This window comes from Hypanus sabinus, chromosome 13 (genome assembly GCF_030144855.1).
Source record: "Hypanus sabinus isolate sHypSab1 chromosome 13, sHypSab1.hap1, whole genome shotgun sequence".
Taxonomy (NCBI): Eukaryota; Metazoa; Chordata; class Chondrichthyes; order Myliobatiformes; family Dasyatidae; genus Hypanus; species Hypanus sabinus.
In genome coordinates, this window is record NC_082718.1 from 64,598,172 (window position 1) to 64,619,519 (window position 21,348).

Consider the following 21,348-nt stretch of genomic DNA (forward strand, 5'->3'; position numbering starts at 1 on the left):
TGTGGAGGGCAATTGAAGGGTTAAACAGTGTTGATTAGTTGATTAGAGGGAGTGAGTACTTGAGATAATTGGCAGGGACAAATAAAAGGAGGGGTAACTGAAGAAGAGTGGCCAGTGAGGAGTGAAGCTTTGAGGATGAGCTTGGTCCCAGTGAGGTAAGGCTGGGTAAGTTCCTTTAATAATTTAATTAACTTAGGATAGGTAATGGAGGCAGCAGTTAGGGCAGTTGAGTTCTCTGTATGCAGTATGTGGGAAGTCAGGGATAGCACATTTGTCCCTGATAACTATGCCTATAAAAGATGCATCCAGCTGCAGCTCCTGACAAACTGGATGAACTTTGGATTATTTGTGAGGCAGAAATAGACAGGAGTTACAGGGAGATAGTCACCCCTAATAGTCAGGGAGACAGGTAGCTGGGTGACTGTCAGGAGAGTGAAGGGGAATAGACAGGAAGAGCAGAGCACCCCTGTGGCCATTCCCATCAACAATAAGTATACTGTTTTGGATACTGTTGGTGGGGATGACCTACTGAGGACAATTTGCAGTGGCTGTGTCTCTGGCACTGAGACTGGACTCTCAGCTCAGAAGAGAAGGAGGGAAAAGAGGAGAGCAGTAGTGATAGGGGATTTGATAGCTAGGGGGACAGATAAGAGGTTCTGTGGGAGAGATTGAGAATCCCAGATTGAGTATTGCCTCCCTGGTGCCAGGGTCTGTGATATCTCAGATTGAGTTCTCAGTATTCTCAAGAGGAAGAGTGAACAGCCAGATGTTGTGATCCATGTAGGGACCAGTGATGTGGATAGGAAGGAGGAGGAGGTCCTGCAAAGAGAGTTTAGGGAGTTGGGTGCAAAATTAAAGGACAGGACCTTCAGGATTGCTACCAGTGCCACGTGCTAGTGAGGCTAGAAATAGGAAGATAATGCAGCTAAATATGTGGCTAAGGAGTTGGTGCAGGAGGGAGGGCTTCATATTTCTGGACAATTGGGCCTTATTCCAGGGAAGGTGGGACCTGTTCCAACGGGATGGGTTGCACCTGAACTGGAGGGGGACTAATATCCTTGCGGGAAAGTTTGCTGGTGCTGCTCTGGGGGGTTTAAACTAGATATGCAGGGGGAGGGGAACCGGAGTGTTAGAGCAGATAGTGAGGTGGAGGAGGATAAAGGTCATGCGAGAACTGCAAGTATAGTGCATGGAGTAAAGCCTAACATATAAAGAGGCTTTGAGGAAAGAGAAGCAGAACAAAGGGTGTAAAGGTAGTAAGGGAGAAGAGCTAAAGTGTGTGTACTTCAATGCAAGAAGTATTAGGAACAAAGGTGATGAACTAAGAGCCTGGATACATACATGGAATTATGATCTAGAGGCTATTACAGAGACTTGGCTGGCACTAGGGCAGGAATGGATTCTCAATATTCCTGGATTTCAGTGGTAAGGAATGGGGGGGGGGGTGGGAAGGGAGGAGGGGTGTCAATACTGGTCAGGGATACTATTACAGCTACAGAAAGTGTGGGTAATGTATCAGGATCCTCTTTTGAGTCTGTATGGGTGGAAGCCAGGAACAGGAAGGGAGCAGTTACTCTATTGGGAGTATTCTACAGGCCCCCTGGTAGCAGCAGAAACCGAGGAGCAGATTGGGAGGCAGATTTTGGAAAGGTGCAAAAATAACAGGGTTGTTATCGTGAGTGACTTTAACTTCCCTAATACTGATTGGCACCTGATTAATTCCAATGGCTTCAATGGGGCAGAATTTGTAAGTGCTCCCAGGATGGATTTCGGTCACAGTATGTTGACAGGCCGACTAGGGGGTATGCCATACTAGATCTAGTATTAGATAATGAACTGGGTCAGGTCACAGATCTCTCGGTGAGTGAGCATCTGGGGGACAGTGACCATAGCTCCCTGGCCTTTAGCATTATCATGGAAAAGGATAGGATCAGAGAGGACAGGAGAATTTTTAATTGGGGAAGGGCAAATTATGAGGCTATAAGGCTAGAACTTGCGGGTGTGAATTGGGATAATATTTTTGCAGGGAAATGTACTATGGACATGTGGTCGATGTTTAGGGATCTCTTGCAGGATGTTAGGGATAAGTTTGTCCTGGTGAGTAAGATAAAGAATGGTAGGGTGAAGGAACCATGGGTGACAAGTGAGGTGGAAAATCTAGTCAGGTGGAAGAAGGCAGCATACATGAGGTTTAGGAAGCAAGGATCAGATGGGTCCATTGAGGAATATAGGGTAGCAAGAAAGGAACTTAAGAAGGGGCTTAGGAGAGCAAGAAGGGGGCATAAGGCTTTGGCGAGTAGGGTAAAGGAAAACCACAAGGCGTTCTTCAATTATGTGAAGAACAAAAAGATGACAGGAGTGAAGGTAGGACTGATTAGAGATAAAGGTGGGAAGATGTGCCTGGAGGCTTTGGAAGTGAGCGAGGTCCTCAATGAATACTTCTCTTCAGTATTCACCACTGAGAGGGAACTTGATGACGATGAGGACAATATGAGTGAGGTTGATGTTCTGGAGCATGTTGATATTAAGGGAGAGGAGGTGTTGGAGTTGTTAAAGTATATTAGGACGGATAAGTCCCCGGGGCTGGACGGATAAGTCCCCAGGGCCTGACGGAATATTCTTCGGGCTGCTCCACAAGGTGAGGGAAGAGATTGCTGAGCCTCTGGCTAGGATCTTTATGTCCTCGTTGTCCATGGGAATGGTACCAGAGGATTGGAGGGAGGTGAATGTTGTCCCCTTGATCAAAAAAGGTAGTAGGGATAATCTGGGTAATTACAGACCAGTGAGCCTTGTGTCTGTGTTGGAAAGCTGTTGAAAAAGATTCTTAGAGATAGGATATATGGGCATTTAGAGAATCATGGTCTGATCAAGCACAGTCAGCATGGCTTTGTGAAGGACAGATCATATCTAACAAGCCTGTTAGAGTTCTTTGAGGAGGTGACCAGGCATATAGATGAGGGTAGTGCAATGGATGTGATCTACATGGATTTTAGTAAGGCATTTGATAAGGTTCCACATGGTAGGCTTATTCAGAAAGTCAGAAGGCATGGGATCCAGGTAAGTTTGGCCAGGTGGTTTCAGAATTAGCTTGTCTGCAGAAGGCAGAGGGCGTGGTGGAGGGAGTACATTCAGATTGGAGGGTTGTGACTAGTGGTGTCCCACAAGGATCGGTTCTGGGACTCCTACTTTTCATGATTTTTATTAATGACTTAGATGTTAGGGTAGAAGGGTGGGTTGGCAAGTTTGCAGACGACACAAAGGTTGGTAGTGTTGTGGATAGTGTTGGGGATTGTTGAAGATTGCAGAGGGACATTGATAGGATGCAGAAGTGGGCTGAGAAGTGGCAGATGGAGTTCAACCTGGAGAAGTGCGAGGTGGTACACTTTGGAAGGACAAACTCCAAGGCAGAGAACAAAGTAAATGGCAGGATACTTGGGAGTGTGGAAGAGCAGAGGGATCTGGGGGTACATGTCACAGATCCCTGAAAGTTGCCTCACAGGTAGATAGGGTAGTTAAGAAAGCTTACGGAGTGTTAGTTTTGATAAGTCGATGGATAGAGTTTAAGAGGTAATGATGCAGCTCTATAAAACTCTGGTTAGGCCACACTTGGGAGTACTGTGTCCAGTTCTGGTTGCCTCACTATAGGAAGGATGTGGAAGCATTGGAAAGGGTACAGAGGAGATTTACCAGGATGCTGCCTGGTTTAGAGAGTATGGATTATGATCAGAGATTAAGGGAGCTAGGGCTTTACTCTTTGGAGAAGAGGATGAGAGAAGACATGATAGAGGTATTTCAAGATATTAAGAGGAATAGAGTGGACAGCCAACAGCTCTTTTCCAGGGCAACACTGCTCAATTCAAGAGGACATGGCTTTAAGAGGTGGGAAGTTCAAGAGGGATATTAGAGGAAGGTTTTTACTAGAGTGGTTGGTGCATGGAATGCACTGCCTGAGTCACTAGTGAAATTTAAGAGACTACTAGACAGGTATATGAAGGAATTTACAGTGCGGGGCGGGGGGGCATAAGGGAGGCAGGGTTTAAGGGTCGGCACAACTTTGTGGGCTGAAGGGCCTGTACTCTGCTGTAATGTTCTATGTTCAAGGAGATGGTGCAGGAACAAGGGCTTTGTTCCAGGGAAGAGGGGACCTGTTCCGATGGGACAGTTTGCACGAACTGGAAGGGGACTAACATCCTTGCGGGTAGATTTGCTAGTGCTACTCCGGGGGGGGGGGGTTTAAAACTAGATTTGCAGGGAGAGGGGAACCAGAGTGTTGGAGCAGATAGTGAGGTGGAGGAGGATAAAGGTCATGTGAGGACAGCATGTACAGGCAGAAATCAAAGGTTTGTACGTGATAGAAATGTTCTCAGGTGCATCCATTTCAATGCAGGGAGTATTGTAGGTGAGGCAGATGAGCTTGGGGCGTGGATTGGCACGTGGGATTACGACATTATTGCTATTAGTGAGACTTGGTTGCAGGAGGGGCAGGACTGGCAGCTTAATGTTTTGGGGTTCTGTTGTTTCAGATGTGATGGGGGGAGGGATGAAAGGGGGAGGAGTGGCATTGCTAGTCAGGGAAAATATCACAGCTGTGCGTAGACAGGGCAGCCCGGAGAGCTTGTCTACAGAGGCCACACGCATGGAGTTGAGGAACGGGAAAGGTGTGACCACACTAATAGGGTTGTATTATGGACTGCCCAATAGTCAGAATTGGAGGAGTAAATCTGTAGAGAGATAGCAGACTGATTTAGTACGGGGTTTTAACTTTCCACATATTGACTGGGACTCCTACACTGTGAAAGGGCTAGATGGCTTGGAGTTTGTCAAATGTGTTCAAGAAAATTTTCTAAATCAATATATAGAGGTACCTATAAGACAGGATGCAATACTTGATCTCCTATTAGGGAACCAGACAGGTCAGGTGACAGAAGTATGTGTAGGTGAACATCTTGCATCCAGTGACCATAATGTCATTAGTTTCAAGTTAATTATGGGTAAGGATAGGTCTGGTCCTCAAGTTAAAGTTCTAAATTGGAGAAGGACCAATTTTGTGAAAATGATAGAGGATCTGGGAAGAGTGGTTTGGGATAAGTTGTTTTCTGGCAAGGACAGTAAAGTGGTGGCCTTCAAAGGCAAAATTTTGGGAGTGCAGAATTTGCATGTTCCTGCCAGGATTAAAGGCAAAGTTAACAGGCATAAGGAACCTTGGTTTTCAAGAGATATTGGCGATCTGCTAAGAAAAAGAGGTGTTTATCAGGTATAGGCAACAAGGAACAAATGAGGTACTTGACGAGTACAGAAAATGTAAAAACATATATATACTAAAGGAGGAAATCAGGAAGGCAAAAATCATGAGGTTGCTTTGGCAGATAATGTGAAGGTAAACCCAAAGGGTTTCTACAAGCATATTAAGAGTAAAAGAATAGTAAAGGACAAAATTGGTCCCCTAGAAGATCAGAGTGGTCGTCCATGTGTGGAGCCTCACGAGATGGGGGGAGATCTTAAACAGTTTTTTTGCATCAGTATTTACTCAGGAAACTGGGATAGTGCATATGGAAAGAAGGGAAACTAGCAGTAGTGTCATGGAACATGTTGAGATTAAAGAGGAGGAGCTGCTTGCTGCTTTACAGCAAAGAAAGGTAAATAAATCCCCCTGGCCTGACATGATATTTCCTTGGATCTTGAGAGAGATAAGTATAGAAATTGCAGGGGAATTTGTTGTTGACTTCAGAAGGAGTAGCGGAATGCACGACCCCATCTACATCAGTGGTGCGCAGGTGGAACAGGTCAAAAGCTTTAAGTTCCTTGGGGTGAATATCACCTATGACCTGACTTGGTCTAACCAAGCAGGGTCCACTGCCAAGAAGGCCCCCCAGCACCTTTACTTCCTGAGAAAGCTGAAGAAATTTGGCCTGTCCCCTAAAACCCTCACTAATTTTTATAGATGCACCATAGAAAGCATTCTTCTACGGTGCATCACAACCTGGTATGGAAGTTGTTCTGTCCAAGACCGGAAGAAGCTGCAGAAGATAGTGAACGTATCCCAGCACATCACACAAACCAATCTTCCATCCTTGGACTCACTTCACACCACAATCTGTCGGAGCAGTGCTGCCAGGATAATCAAGGACACAACCCACCCAGCCAATACACTCTTTATCCCTCTTCCCTCCAGGAGCTTGAAGATTCATATGGCCAGATTTGGGAACAGCTTCTTTCCAACTGTGATAAGACTGCTGAATGGATCCTGACCCGGACCTTCCAAATATCCGGACCTGTCTCTGTTTCTTTTTGCACTACCTTGCTTTGTTTTCTATTTTCTAATTATGATTGATAATTTTAATTTTTTTTTATATTTACTTCGATTTGTACTCCAGGGAGCACAATGTGCAGAATCAACTATCACTGATGATTGTATGCTCTAGTATCAATTGTTTGGTGACAATAAAGTGTTTTTAAAAAAAAGGCTCCAGAAGTAAATCAGGTAAATACAGGCCAGTGAGCCTGACATCAGTAATAAATTATTGGAAGGTGTTCTGAGAGATCGGATATACAAGTATTTGGACAGCCAACGGCTGATTAAGGATAGTCAGCATGGCTTCATGCGTGGTAGATAGTGTTTTAACGAATCTTGTAGAGTTTTTTGAGGCGGTTACCAAGAAAGTAGACGAAGGAAAGGCTGTGGATATTGTCTACATGTATAGTAAGGCATTTTACAAGGTCCTACATGGGGGGGGGGGGGGGGGGTTAGTTCAGAAGGTTCAGATACTAAGTATCCATCGAGAGGTTGTAAACTGGATTCGAAATTGGCTGTGTGGGAGAAGACAGTGGTAGTGGATGATTGCTTCTCAGACTAGAGGCCTGTGACTAGTAGTGTGCCTCAGGGATCTGTGCTAGGACCATTGTTGTCTATGTCAATGATCTAGATGGTAATGTGGTAAATTGGATCCGCAAGTTTGCTGATGACACTAAGATTGGAGGCGTTGTGGACAGCGAAGAAGGCTTTCAAAGCTTGCAGAGGGATCTGGACCAACTGGAAAAAAATGGGCCAGAAAATGGCAGATGGAATTTCAACTGTGAGGTGTTGGATTTTGGAAGGACAAATCAAGGTAGGACATACACAGTAAACGGTAGGGCACTGAGGAGTGCAGATGAACAAAGGGAGTTCAGATACATAATTCCCTGAAAGTGGTGTCACAGGTAGACAGGATTGTAAAGAAGGCTTTTGGCATCCTGGCATTCATAAGTCAAAGTATTGACTATAGGAGTTCGGATGTTATGGTGAGGTTGTATAAGATATTGAGGCCAAATTTGGGGTATTGTGAGCAGTTCTGGTCACCTAATTATGGGAAGTATATCAGTAAGATTGAAAGACTGCAGAGAAGACTTACTAGGATATTGCTGGGTCTTCAGGAGTTGAGTTACAGGGAAAGATTGAACAGGTTAGGACTCTATTCCTTGGAGTGTAGAAGAATGAGGGGGGATTTGATAAGAGGTTTACAAAATTATGAGGGGTACAGAGTAAATGCAAGTAGGGTCTTTCCACTTAGATTAGGAGAGATAAATATGTGAGGACATGGCTTTAGGGTGAAAGGGGAAAGTTAAGTTAAGGGGGAACATTTTCACTCGGTGGGAGTGTGGAGTGAGCTGCTATCTGACGTGGTAAATGCGGGCTCACTCTTAAGTTTTTAAGAATAAATTGGATAGATACATGGATAGGAGAGGTCTGGAGGGTTATGGATTGGGTGCAGGTCAATGGGACTAGCGGAATAAAGTTTTGGCACAGATTAGATGGGCCAAATGGCCTGTTTTCTGTGCCATAGTGTTCTATGGTTCTATGGACTTGGTGTTTTTGAAGGTGCCTAACGTTCAGAAACATGCAAAGAAATTTTAAGTTGATCATTAAGTTAATTTAGATTGATGAAAACTGAAATAATTAAAGGCAATTACATTAGTTAACTGTTTGAATTATAAGTGTTTAACTTATTAAACTAAACTCGTACTAAAAACAGCAATGAACAAAAAACGAGAACGAAGAACAAGTGGAGGTTTGACCGATTCAAGTGCTGGGCCAAAAGGTTGGATACGAGCTGAATCAAGGCAGCGGGTGCAGGGCCCAAGAACGTATTGAAGCAACAGGACCCAGGTCCAAGAAGGATCAACCCACTGTTGGGCCAATTTAAGCACCTGACCAGATCGAAAAGGACAGGGGTCAGCACTGGAGGTGAGGGGCAGGTCAGTGTTCAGCTAGCTGCTCCACGCAGTTTACTTGTCTTTGCACTAAACTGAGGCTGTGGCCTGCAACTAAAAGGCTCCTGGATCAGCTGAAGTGATGACCGGTTTTATGGCTGTGAACTCATTTTTGCAAATTTCAGTTCTGAATGATATTTGCTTACTTTTATTGTTTGCATGATATGACTTGTTCCTTTTCCTGCACATTTGGTGTCCGATGGTTTTTTTAAAGGGTTCTATTGGGTTTCTTTGTTTTGTGGCTGCCTGTATGGAGACAAATCTCAAGGCTGTATACAGTATAAATACTTTGAAAATAAATGTTCTTTCCCCATTGCAGCTTTTTTAATGTGAAAATAATCAGGCATCTTCTCTTGCCAGTTCAAACTTTGTACAGGTTCAGTAGGCAAATTGCCGGTATGGATGGGCGTAGTGTTAAACACACAAGAAACTCAGTGCCAAGTGCCATTGTCTCACATCATCAACAATGTCACTCTATCACCTGTCACCCAACGGAGAGGATGAAGAAAAGCAAATTCACAGAAGTGAAGAATTGATGAATCTTAACAGCAGCTGGACTGCCGTCTACGTCAATTTACTCCACGTTATGTTAAGAAATTTCCAAGCATTAGATGGTCAAAGTTCAAGGGATGAGACATCACCACTATTGTAAAGTTGAAGCCCTGCATGCCAGGACTGGATGTGACTTCAGCCAAACTTTGCAGCATAGTTACATTGCAGGTAACATCAGCATCTGACAATATGCACCATCCTGACTCTCAAAAACTAGGACAGATCCAATCCATATAGTTATCCCCCCACCCCCAATTAGTCCACAGTCAATCATCAGAAATGTAATGAAAGCTGTTGTTAACAGGGTTACCTGCTTAAGTTTCAGATTCATTACAGCCTGCTCTTAATGTCAGCAAGCATTTAGCCAAATAAAGCATTAAGGAATGCTTGTTATTAATCTTGTTATTAATATTAGTATTCATACTGTACACAAAGGTTATTATAGGTCAATCATCTCAATTTCAGGGCAGTGTCATAAGCTGACACACCTTCAGCCACTCCATCAATGACTTTATTTTCATTATGAGGTCAGAAATGGGAATATTCACTGATTGCAATGTTTAATTCTACTCACAGTTCCTCAGGCAATTTAAAAAAAACCTTTGACACAGAATCATGGTAACATTCACTTATGGGCTGATTACAGGAAAGTAATGATTACAATACACAAGTGCCAGGCAATAGCTATCTATGTCATCAGAGAAGCTAATTACATACCCTCGACGATAGGTTGAATAGATTAGGGACTTTATTCCCTGGAGTGCAGGAGAATGTGGGGAGATTCTGTAGAGGTATACAAGATTGTGATGGGTATACTTGGGGTGAATGCATGTAGGCTCTTCCCCTCAGGTTGGGTGAGACTAAAATTAGACGTCTTTAGATTGGGGTGAAAAGTGAATCTGAGGGAGAAATGCTTCACTCAGTGGGTAGTAGCAACACAAGTAGTACACACAAGTTCAACTATAACATTTAAATTAAGTTTGGAAAGGTACATGGATGAGAGATGGTTATGGTCCAGTTACAGGTAGACAAGATTAGGAACAAAACTAGACTAGCATAGGCTAGATGGGTTGAAAGGCCTGTTTCTGTGCTGTAGTGCTCTTTGAGTCTATAACATCTACAGTGCCTGGACTGATGAACGTCATGATAAAAACCTTTATCACTTTATCTACCTGTAATTTTATTTTCAGGGAATCATGTACTTATACTCTTGGGTCCTTCTGTTCTAGAACACTCCACAATGCCCTGCTGGTAACTGTAAATGTCCTATCCTGATTTGTCTTCCCAAAATGACAAAAATAAAAATCTGATAATCTGGCATGTTTAAAATTTCGGTGCTGTTGGACTAGCAGTTTATCTGGACTGCAGTTCCCAGAACCCCTCTGCACCCATTTTTAATTCATTTCACTATAATAATATCCCAGTGAATCAGGTAAGTTGAAAGGGAGCACTAGACAATACCTTGGTAAACCAAATGAAGAGCAAATTATCAGAGTTCTATCGCTAGCTCAAGTTAGTGAAACTTACCACATGTCAATTTGTGTTGAATACTCTGAAGAACCCAGGAGTACATCTGGGGGTCTGTACCATAATGTTACGACCTCATTTGAGTATGTCTTTGTAGGAACTGACTTGGCTCTTGCCAAACCTGCAGTAAAGAAGCAATGACATGGTGAACAATGGTTTTAAAATGTAGCAAACTGTAGATAAATCATTAAGCTTATTTTACAGCATCATTTTAATGTTAAACAGCCAAAGCAACATTAACCTTGGGATTTCTTGGAAACACTGACCTAAAATCCTATCTTCAATGATGTTAGATTGCTATCTAAAATACACATAAACAGTTAATCCATCATGCATCCTGCTTTTTCCCTTTCAAAAAATATGATAGGCAGATTCCAAAGAAATGCCAACTGAAACAATCATAAGGGAAAAAAAATACATTTAACATACCTGATTAAGTGGGACCATTTATTCATCAAAGCTGCCATGGTCAGAAGGAATTTAACTCTATAGTCAATTCACCACTTTAGCCTCAATCCAATGAGTTTCAAATTTTACAAAAATATTATGCAATACATGTTAACCCATGGTTCTCCAAGTTGAAATTCAAGATTGTTTGTTATCATTTCTTCAATACATAAGAGTATGAATTGATTATTACTCTGAAAATTACCTTCATCCTGTATTACCATGTCTAAAGGTTTCACGAACACTTACATTTACCGACGTATAACATCTAGTCCTTCTCATCCCTCTGGCTCCATAGAACAATTCCCATATTGAAGCAGATTTGAAATATGGTAGCCAAAGCCACTTTTTTCCCTCTATTCCTTATGAAATCTGCAGAGCACCATACGGGGACTGGGCAACTTAGTCATTTTTTAATATCTTATTCTGATTTAATTTCCCAATCCCAATCCAAGAGGAAGGTAACATTGACTCTATTGAAGACCAATGCTAAGTACTTTCTTCTTAAATTACCTCAGTCAATCCTTCCACAGTTTAGAGACATAGAAAAACTACAGCACAATACAGGCCCTTCGGCCCACAAAGCTGTGCCACACATGTCCTTACCTTGGAAATTATCTAGGGTTACCCATAGCCCTCTATATTTCTGAGCTCCATGTACCTATCCAGAAGTCTCTTAAAAGACCCTATAATAGCCACCTCCACCACCGTCGCCAGCAGCCTACTCCACACACTCACCACTTTCCGTATAAAAAACTTAACCCTGACATCTCCTCTGTACCTACTTCCAAGCACCTTAAAAATGTGCCGCCTTGTGCCAGCCATTCCAGCCCTGGGGGAAAAAGCCTCTGACTATCCACAATCCTGTCATCATCTTATACACCTCTATTAGGTCACCTCTCATGCCCCGTTGCTCCAGGGAAAAAAGGCTGAGTTCACTCAACCTATTCTCATAAGGCATGCTCCCCAATCCAGATTCCTCTTAAGTTTGCAATAGGCTCTGTTGTTTAGACTATCCTTGTACTATTTATGAAAACTTATGTATTACTTGCTAATCTTTTCTCAACTACTTGCTTCCTTACTTTCTATTTCTACTGAATACAAATGTACTTGAAAGGACTCTATTGAAACAGCATTGACCTAGCTTCCATCCATCTGCTGTAACAGTAGCAACATGGTAGCCTAGTGGTTAGTTTAACATTTTATGGAGCCAGTGATCAAAATTCAAATCTAGCTTGTCTGTAAGGAGGCTGTACGTTTTCTCCATGACTGCATGGGTTTCCTCTGGGTGCTCTAATTTCCTCCCACTTTCCAAAGGGTTAGGATGAGTAAGTTGTGGGCATGCTATGTGGTGCTGTACATATGGTAATATTAGCGGGTTGCCCAAAACACATCCTCAGACTATGTGGGTTGATGATGCAAACAACATATTTTACTGCGTATTTTGATGTATATATAATAGAAAAAGGCTAATCTAATCTTTTTACATGTAGCTGTTATGTATGTGAGAAAAAATTTGAAAATGAATGATGGAAATTAACTTAGACTTTATATATAATTGTTAATTAATGTTTCATACCAAAATCCGCAAGCTTCAGTTCCCCTCTTTCATTAATCAGTAGGTTCTGTGGTTTCAGATCTCGGTGCAACACTTTCCGTTTGTGACAGTAGGCCAAGCCCCTTAAAATCTGGAATAAAAATATCTACAAAGCGTAGCAATAAGATTAATCTAACATAACTTGCCTGCAACAAATAACTCACAGCAGTTGCTTGTTAAATTTAGCCCTCACCGTCACATTGTGCATGCTCATTATATTTCCACAGTCATCCATGTACTGTTTCAGGTCCTTGTCCTAGAAGACAGGGAAAAATCAAAATGTGAGTCAGATTCCTTTGGTTAATTTTGTAATAATTTTTGATATAAACATATTAACTAGTCCAAATAATGCAAGAAATAAACCTTACCAAATATTCAAAGACTAGTGTCAATGATTTTTCTGTATGAATAATATCATGTAAAGTGACAATGTTTGCGTGCTTCAAGTCCTTCAATAATGACACTAGAAAGAAACAAAGAAACCATAAAAAATATAAGAAGAAATCACATCTAACATAAATAACAATGGTACTTCCTAAAAAAGGTCAACTTTACCTTCTCGAATTGCTGTACAAGGAGCACCCTCCTCATGTTCCAACCTGATTTCTTTCAGTGCCACCAGGTTATCAGTCAGCTTACTTCTTCCCTTAAATACTGTTGCATAGGTACCCTATATAAAGGAACATAAAGAAGAAACATATGAATTCCCAGTAATCTATGTAACTAAAGACAAATTTTCAGATGACACTCAGACCCTGCATAGCGCTAATTTGTTACAACACAATTATCCAATTCTTTATTTAAATTTTTAAAAACAACAAAAGTTCACTCTTAACACTTAAAACTTCTCAAGAGTGACCGCCATTACAGTAACCAATCAGCCAATGAGTGTGCTTTACATACGATTTGAACCACTCAATTCCATTTTTTTCACCCATAATGTCTGGAAAATGGCCTGCAGCTTCCAGTGAGGGTAGTCTATTAAAAGCATTAGCATAGATCTGAATCTGCAAGTGATACGGTGTGAGGTTGTTAATGATGGTGACATTGAAAAGGTACTACATCTGCATGGTAAGAGCCTTAATAACGAAGAGTTTTGAGAATTGGCAGAGCAATGCATCTTGGGTGAACCTGAGGACATGGATGCAGAAGAGGAAACATTTCCCAGGGCTGAAATGGTTGCCACAAGAGGACACAGGTTTAAGGTGCTGGGGAGTAGGTACAGAGGAGATGTTAGGGGTAATTTTTTTAATCAGAGAGTGGTGAGTGCGTGGAATGGGCTGCCGGCAACAGTGGTGGAGGCAGATACAATAGAGTCCTTTAAGAGACTTTTGGATAGGTACATGGAGCTTAGAAAAATAGAGGGCTATAGGTAAGCCTAGTAATTTCTAAGGTAGAGACATGTTTGGCATAACTCTGTGGGCCAAAGGGCCTGTATTGTGCTGTAGGTTTTCTGTGTTTCTATGAAACTCCAGCAAGAAACTTCACCACAAAATTGCTCAGCATTAGCGTCACCGTGATCATAAAAATCATAGACCGTTCATCAATTATGACCTTGACTGGGAGCGAAGGAAAAAAGCAAAGAGAAATGTTCTTGACATGATTTTCTGGTACTGAGAACTGTTTCATGAGAGGAAACTTAAGAAAAGGCATCAAATCTTGATGCCTACTTGAAGAAGAAACCAAAGTTAGAGGAGGTCCCACAAGCTGGTCCCTCCTCTGCGACATAACCACCACCCACTTCGCTCCACTGGTGCTGCGATGTGTTGCTGCTCCACTGATGTAGAGATTAGGCCTATGTGCATGTTTGTTACTCCATGAATTGCTGTGTATACATAAAATAACATCATATATCTTGGGTTTGATTTTTTTAAAAAACCAGGCACACATACCCATTTACGTAATATTATAATGACCCTGCACAGCAGTGATTTACATAGTGCTCCACCTCTGTGGAACACACCCTTAGCGTTAAGTGGGGTCTGAGTGTATTTTGGCCTGGATTCCCACAAATACTCTCCATTTTGCATGTCAAGTCTTCCCTCATATATATATTTTTTCTTTCATTTGCAATCCAACATTGCTTATGCTCCCTTTCCTTCATTTCAGTGTGCTTCCTCTAATTGATTGTCTTATTCTCATGATTCTTTTCCCTGTTTGCACTAGGGAAGTCAGAAAAATGAACATTTCATATGATGGCTCCATCTAAAATATGTTTTTTTCAAATAGTCAGAGAAATCTAACTTCCACAGCCAGTATGTTCAAAAGTACTTTAGAGATAAAGAGCAACACACACAAAATGCTGGAGGAACTCAACAGGCCAGGTAGCATCTATAGAAAAAAGTACAGACGACATTTCAGACTGAAACCCTTTAGCAGGACTGGAAAAAAAATGCTGAGGAGTAGATTTGAAAGGTGGTGGGAGGGGAGAGAGAAACACTAGACGATAGGTGAAACTTGGGAGGGGGGGAGATGAAGCAAAGAGTTAGGAAGTCGATTGGTGAGAGACAGAAGGCCATGGAAGAAAGAAAAAAGTGGGGGGGGGGGGGGAGGAGCACCATAGGGAGATGATAACATGAGAGAAGGAAAAGGGGATGGAAAATGGTGAAGGGGGAGCATGGGTAGAAGTTTGAATAATCAAAGTTCATGCCATTAGGTTGGAGGCTACGCAAATGGAATATAAGATGTTGTCCCTCCAACCTAAGTGTGGCCTTATCACAACAATGGAGGAAGCCATGGATAGACATATCAGAATGGGAAAGGGAAGTGGAATTATACTGGGTGGCCAATGGGAGATCCCATTTGTTCTGGCAGACAGACCGTGGATGCTCAGTGAAGTGGACTCCCAATCTACGTTGGGTCTCACCGATATACAGGAGACAACATTACAAGCACCGAACACAGTATATGACCCCAGGAGGCTCACAAGTGAAGTGTCACCTCACCTGGAAGGACTGTTTGGGGCTAGGAATGGTAGTGAGGAAGGAGGTGTGGGGGCAGGGCAAGTGGGATCACCCAGTGGCCACCCATTTTAACTCTACTTCCCATTCCCATATGTCCATGCATGGCCTCCTCCACTGTCGTGATAAAGCCACACTTAGGTTGGAGGAACAATATCTTATATTCCGTTTGGGTAGCCTCCAACCTGATGGCATGAACAATGATTTCTCAAACTTCCAGTAATGCTTCCCCCTCTCTCCTTCCCATCCTCTTTTCCCTCTCTTATGTTATCTCATTGCTTGCCCATCGCCCCCCCTATGGTCCACCCACCCCCACTTTTTTCTTTCTTCCATGGCCTTCTGTCTGTTTCACCAATCAACTTTCTAGCTCTTTGCTTCATTCTTCTCCCTCCAAGTTTCACCTGTTGCCTGGTGTTTCTCTCTCCCCACCTTTCAAATCTACTCCTCAGCTTTTGTTCTCTCCAGTCCTGCCGAAGGATTTCGGCCAAAAACATTGACTGTACTTTTTTCCATAGATGCAGCCTGGCCTCCCGAGCTCCTCCAGCATTTTGTGTGTGTTGCTTGAATTTCCAGCATCTGCAAATTTTTTCTTATTAGAGACAATGAGATAGCTTGTATAAATAGGAATGCAGAATCTAATAATGATGAGATAAATTAACAAATATTGTTTCAAAACATATTGTGTCAAAACTAAAAAGGTACAACCCCATCCGTGCATATAGAAAAAAGATAATTATCCTAAATTTCAAAATACAGAATTGTTTGTGGAAGGGTGCAGCATGCTCAGGCAGAGTAGGAAGTGCTGTTTGTCTGGAGGACACTAGTATCATATAGACAATAGGTGCAGAAGTAGACCATTCGGCCCCTCGAGTCTGCACCGCCATTCTGAGATCATGGCTGATCATTCACTATCAATACCCAGTCCCTGCCTTGTCCCCATATCCCTTGATTCCCCTATCCATCAGATATCTATCTAGCTCCTTCTTGAAAGCATCCAGAGAATTGGCCTCCACCGTCTTCCGAGGCAGTGCATTCCACACCTCCACAACTCTCTGGGAGAAGAAGTTTTTCCTCAACTCTGTTTTAAATAACTGACCTCTTATTCTCAATCCATGCCCTCTGGTACTGGACTCTCCCAACATCTGGAACATATTTCTTGCCTCAATCCTATCAAATCCTTTAATTATCTTAAACGTTTCAATCAGATCCCCTCTCAATCTCCTCAATTCCAGTGTGTACAAGCCCAATCTCTCCAATCTCTCTGCGTAAGACAGCCCTGCCATCCCAGGAATCAACCTAGTGAATCTACGCTGCACTTCCTCAATTGCCAGAATGTCCTTCCTTAAACCTGGAGACCAAAACTGTACACAGTATTCCTGGTGTGGTCTCACCAGGGCCCTGTACAAATGCAAAAGGACATCCTTGCTCTTGTACTCAATAACCCTTGTAATAAAGGCCAACATTCCATTTGCCCTCTTCACTGCCTGTTGCACTTGCTCATTCACCTTCATTGACTGATGAACTAGGACTCCTAGGTCTCTTTGCATTTCTCCCTTACCTAACTCTACACCGTTCAGACAATACTCTGCCCTCTTGTTACAATACTCATTTGATCAATACTTGGGGCTGTGAAGAGGGGGTCAGGACAGAATGGGTGGAGATGGGTGACAGCTGCCTTTGTGAACTGAACAGAGGTGTTCTACTGAGCGATCACCCAATCCAGTTTCTCATATATAAACAATCATGCACTATGTCCTCATTATCCATGAGTGGTAGATAAACAAATTTCCTAAGGAAAACAAAATAGTTGGTAACACCAAGTCTTGCTTCTTTGTATGAAACAACCACCCCAATATTCATAAATATGCCAACAATGTTCTAAAACATTAATGTACTTAATTTATATTTATAAACTCACTGAAATCTTTAAATATCTTTAGGAAATATTAGCCAACAAACAACTTCCACTGAATGTACTGAAAATTAAAACTAGTTAATCATTTGTAAATCATAAGTGCACTTGAGTAAACAAAGAATACCCTCTATTAGAATTGCAGAGTGCAGGAAGCCACTTTAATTAAGTGGTCAGGAAAATGATTGGTAAATTTATACAATGATTAGTTCCTCTACATGCACATGCACAAGATGTATTTGTTTGGGGGAAAAAATCAAGGGACCTGGGCTGATGCCACAAATATGCAGATTTGCTAATAAATAGCACATTGATCAGGAGCAGAATGTACACACTAAGTGGGAAGTACAAGCAAATTCCTGATTCACTCATTGGCCTCTGGACAATGAGAAGTGGTGAAAGGAGAGGTTTTGTATCTACAGTGGCTGTATAGAAAAATGTTGTGAAAAAGAGATTGATTGATGGAAATGGAAGAATAGATAAAGGAGTTATGGAGGGAACAGTCCCTTTAAACATACTGCAAAAGCAGGGTAGGATACATCTGGTGAAGGAAATCTGCTCAAACTGACTGAAATTATGGATAATGATCCACAGAATGTGGAAACTAATGGGGTGAAAATAAGAACAAGGGAATTCTACAGGCTGAGAGAAGAAGTGAGAAGTAAAGGAGACACAATTGAGAGCCATTTCAACAATGGTAGAGGAGGAAGAAATGATTATAAAGAAGGATTGTCATCTTAAAGGCACCACTGTGGAAAATCTTATAATTAAAATAACTGCAATACAGACAGAGCAAATGGGAGAAAGGCGTGGAGTTGTTGACTGAAAATAGGGTGGGAAGAGTTGTTTACATACTTGTGAGGGTGTGGGGGGAGGAAGGTGGAGGGGAAAAAGGAGGAGAGTGCGTCACTGGGCTTATAACAGACTTTGGTTGCTTAAACTATCCTCTGAGATAGAGATATCAAGAAAGAGAAAAGTCCTGTGAAACTGAGAGTAAGATGGACATTTGCAGAAACATCAGAATTCCTATATATTCCTACATATAGTGAAGAAAGCTAATGGCATGTTGGCCTTCATAACAAGGGGAGTTGAGTATAGGAGCAAAGAGGTCTTTCTGCAGTTGTACAGGGCCCTGGTGAGACCACACCTGGAGTACTGTATTCAGTTTTGGTCTCCAAATTTGAGGAAGGACATTCTTGCTATTGAGGGAGTGCAGCGTAGGTTCATGAGGTTAATTCCCAGGATGGCAAGACTATCATATGTTAAAAGATAGGAGCGACTGGGCTTGTAAACACTGGAATTTAGAAGGATGAGAGGGAATCTGATTGAAACATTAACATTGGACACACTAGAGGCAGGAAACATGTTCCTGATGTTGGGGGAGTCCAGAACCAGAGGCCACAGTTTAAGAATAAGGGGTAGACCATTTAGAACAGAGTTCAGGAAAAACCTTTTTACCCAGTGGATCTATGGAATGAAAAACCTTTTTACCCAGTGGATCTATGGAATGAAAAACCTTTTTACCCAGTGGATCTATGGAATGCTCTGCCTCAGAAGTCAGTGGAGGCCAATTCTCTGGATGCTTTCAAGAGTTAGATAGAGCTCTTAAAGATAGCAGAGTCACGGGGTATCGGGAGAAGGCAGGAACGGGGTACTGACTGTGGATGATCAGCCATGACCACAGTGAATGGCAGTGCTGGCTCAAAGGGCCGAATGGCCTACTCCTGCACCTATTGTCTATTGTCTATAATTCTGGAATTCTTATTATAGTTCACTCTGTAACTTCCAGGCCATTCTTTCTTATTTGTGTCCTCAAATCTTTCTAAAACTTCAAATTCTGTGATGTAAATATGTTTCCTCACTTTGCTAGATCTGATGTAGTTTCATTGCTTTGAAACATTAACTTTGTTTCTCTCCTTGTAGATTCTGCACAATCTGCTCAATATCTTCTGTACTCTGATTTAATTCAGTCTTCACTGAATTGACAAAGTCAGTACCTGCTCCAATTATGATTCCCAAGTTCAAATATTATTGAAAAAAAATATAGGATAAAAATCATCTAATAATAATAGCTTGTTTTTGGGTTATTAATAATTAAAACGAGCTCAGTATTCAAAGGTGAACATTTTCCAGTACTTTAGACACAATTCTAAAAATTGACAAGAACATATTCTTGTAATACTATAGTTCTGCTTTCAACAAAGAAGTGCCATGACAATTTGTATGTATCATTCCAGAAAAGGTAGATGTGGTATTATATTTAGTACCAGACTATTCAAAACATGCATTACATCTTACCAGGACCTGCTGGAATAGGAATTTAGCCCCCCTGCTCTAGTCACTTTACACTTATGACCATGTGGCTAAGTACAGCTGCAACACCATATACAAGTTTGCTGATGACGCTACTGTTGTGGACTATATCAAAGGTGGTGATGAATCGGTATTCTGTAAGGAGACTGAAAATTACACCAACTTCTCATTCAATGTCAATAAGACCAAAGAAATGATTGTACACTTCAGGAGAGAGAAACCAGAAGTCCATGAGTCAGTAATCATCGGAGGATCAGAGGTGGAGAAGGTCAGTAACTTTAAATTTCTGAGTGTCACTATCTCAAGAGAACCTGTCCGGAACCCATCATATAATTGCAAAGAAAACACAACAGTGCATCAACTTCTTCAGGAGTCTGCAGAACTTCTGCAAGTCATCAAAAACCTTGGCAAACTTCTATAGATGTGTGGTTGGCTACATTATGGCCTGACATTATGGCCTTTGAGCAGAAATCCTACAAGAGATAGTGGATTTGGCCTAGTACATCATGAGTAAAACCCTTCCAACCACTGAGTACATCAACATGAAATGTTGCCGCAGAAAGGCTGCATCCATTATCAAAGACCCTCACCACCCAGACCATGCTCTTTTCTCACTGTTGCCATCAGGTAGAAGGTACAGGACTCTCACGACCAGTTTCAGAAACGGTTACTACCCCTCAACCATCAGGGTCTTGAACAGGGGATTACTATACTCAAGTAAGGACTCTTTTATCTGTTATTTCATGCTTGTTATTTATTACTATTTATTTATATCTCCATTTGCACAGTTTGTTTACAGTTAACAGTTCCTGATGTTTACAGTTTATAGTGACTTCTATAGATTTGCCAAGTATGCCCACAGAAAGAATCTCAGGGTTGTATGTGGTGACATTTATGTACTCTGATAATAAATTTTACTTTGAACTTGACAATCACTGCATTTAGTTAGCACCAAAATAGTAAAATTCTCAATCTGTTTGGTTCAATAGTAATTCAGTGTAGTTCCCAGTAGGAAGTTTCCATTGTTTACCATAATTTACTCTTTGCTCAAATTATCTCTTACTGGCAAATTACTGAAAAGCAGCAGAACTTCTTACCTCTCCAAGTTTGTCCAACTTAATGTAGGTTTCTAGTTTCCCAAATCCGATCTCAGACTACAAAAAAATACAGAATGGTTAAAGCTTATATTCTGCTATAGTTATCAACTTTGGGTAACAATGAATGTGTTTATTTTTCTAATTGCCATACACAATCTAAGCAAGATCAATTCCAGAATATATTTACATATTGTATTGCACCGCTCAAAAGAACATTTACTGATTTACCACAAGAAACTGCTCTGAGTTTTACTGCTTTGGTCTAAATGATTAAGTATTTGTTAAAGCACTATATTTTACCCCTCCTCCTCTTGGAAATTTGAGTCAAGTCTTTCAATGATGCAAAAGCTAATTGTGCTGCAGAGTGACTGGAGTTCTGCTGTTAGCTGTGTGAAGCTTGTACATTGCAGTCATGTGTGTCTCCTCCAGATGCTTCAGTTTTCTTGAACTTCCCAATGTTGGTAGTTATTCGGCTGCTGTAAATTCTATGTGAAGGAGTAGGGTGGAGAGGTAGGTGTAATGACAGGAATATGGGAAGAATAGGTTACAGATAAAACTAGTGGAGGATGGGAGTGCTCTGAAAGCTGGCAAAGACTCAGGCTAGACAGCTTCATTCACTGCCATAATAAAATACGGTAAAGTATTGATAATTGATCAGTTGTTTGGTTTATTAATGCAAAAAAGTTTAGGGATGTG

General features: G+C 41.6%; 1 protein-coding gene across 8 annotated transcripts in view; it reads right to left on the bottom strand.

The window, feature by feature from the left end:
- cdk17 (cyclin dependent kinase 17) overlaps window positions 1-21,348 on the bottom strand; it is a 228,039-nt gene that overhangs the window by 17,429 nt on the left and 189,262 nt on the right. For all 8 annotated transcript variants that reach the window (XM_059987820.1, XM_059987824.1, XM_059987818.1 and 5 more), the window contains 6 exons: window positions 20,653-20,709; window positions 12,926-13,040; window positions 12,739-12,833; window positions 12,564-12,626; window positions 12,353-12,476; window positions 10,327-10,447 (listed from right to left, as the gene is read on the bottom strand). In XM_059987820.1, the coding sequence (XP_059843803.1) occupies window positions 10,327-10,447; window positions 12,353-12,476; window positions 12,564-12,626; window positions 12,739-12,833; window positions 12,926-13,040; window positions 20,653-20,709 (575 nt within the window). The remainder of the gene's footprint in view (window positions 1-10,326; window positions 10,448-12,352; window positions 12,477-12,563; window positions 12,627-12,738; window positions 12,834-12,925; window positions 13,041-20,652; window positions 20,710-21,348) is intronic.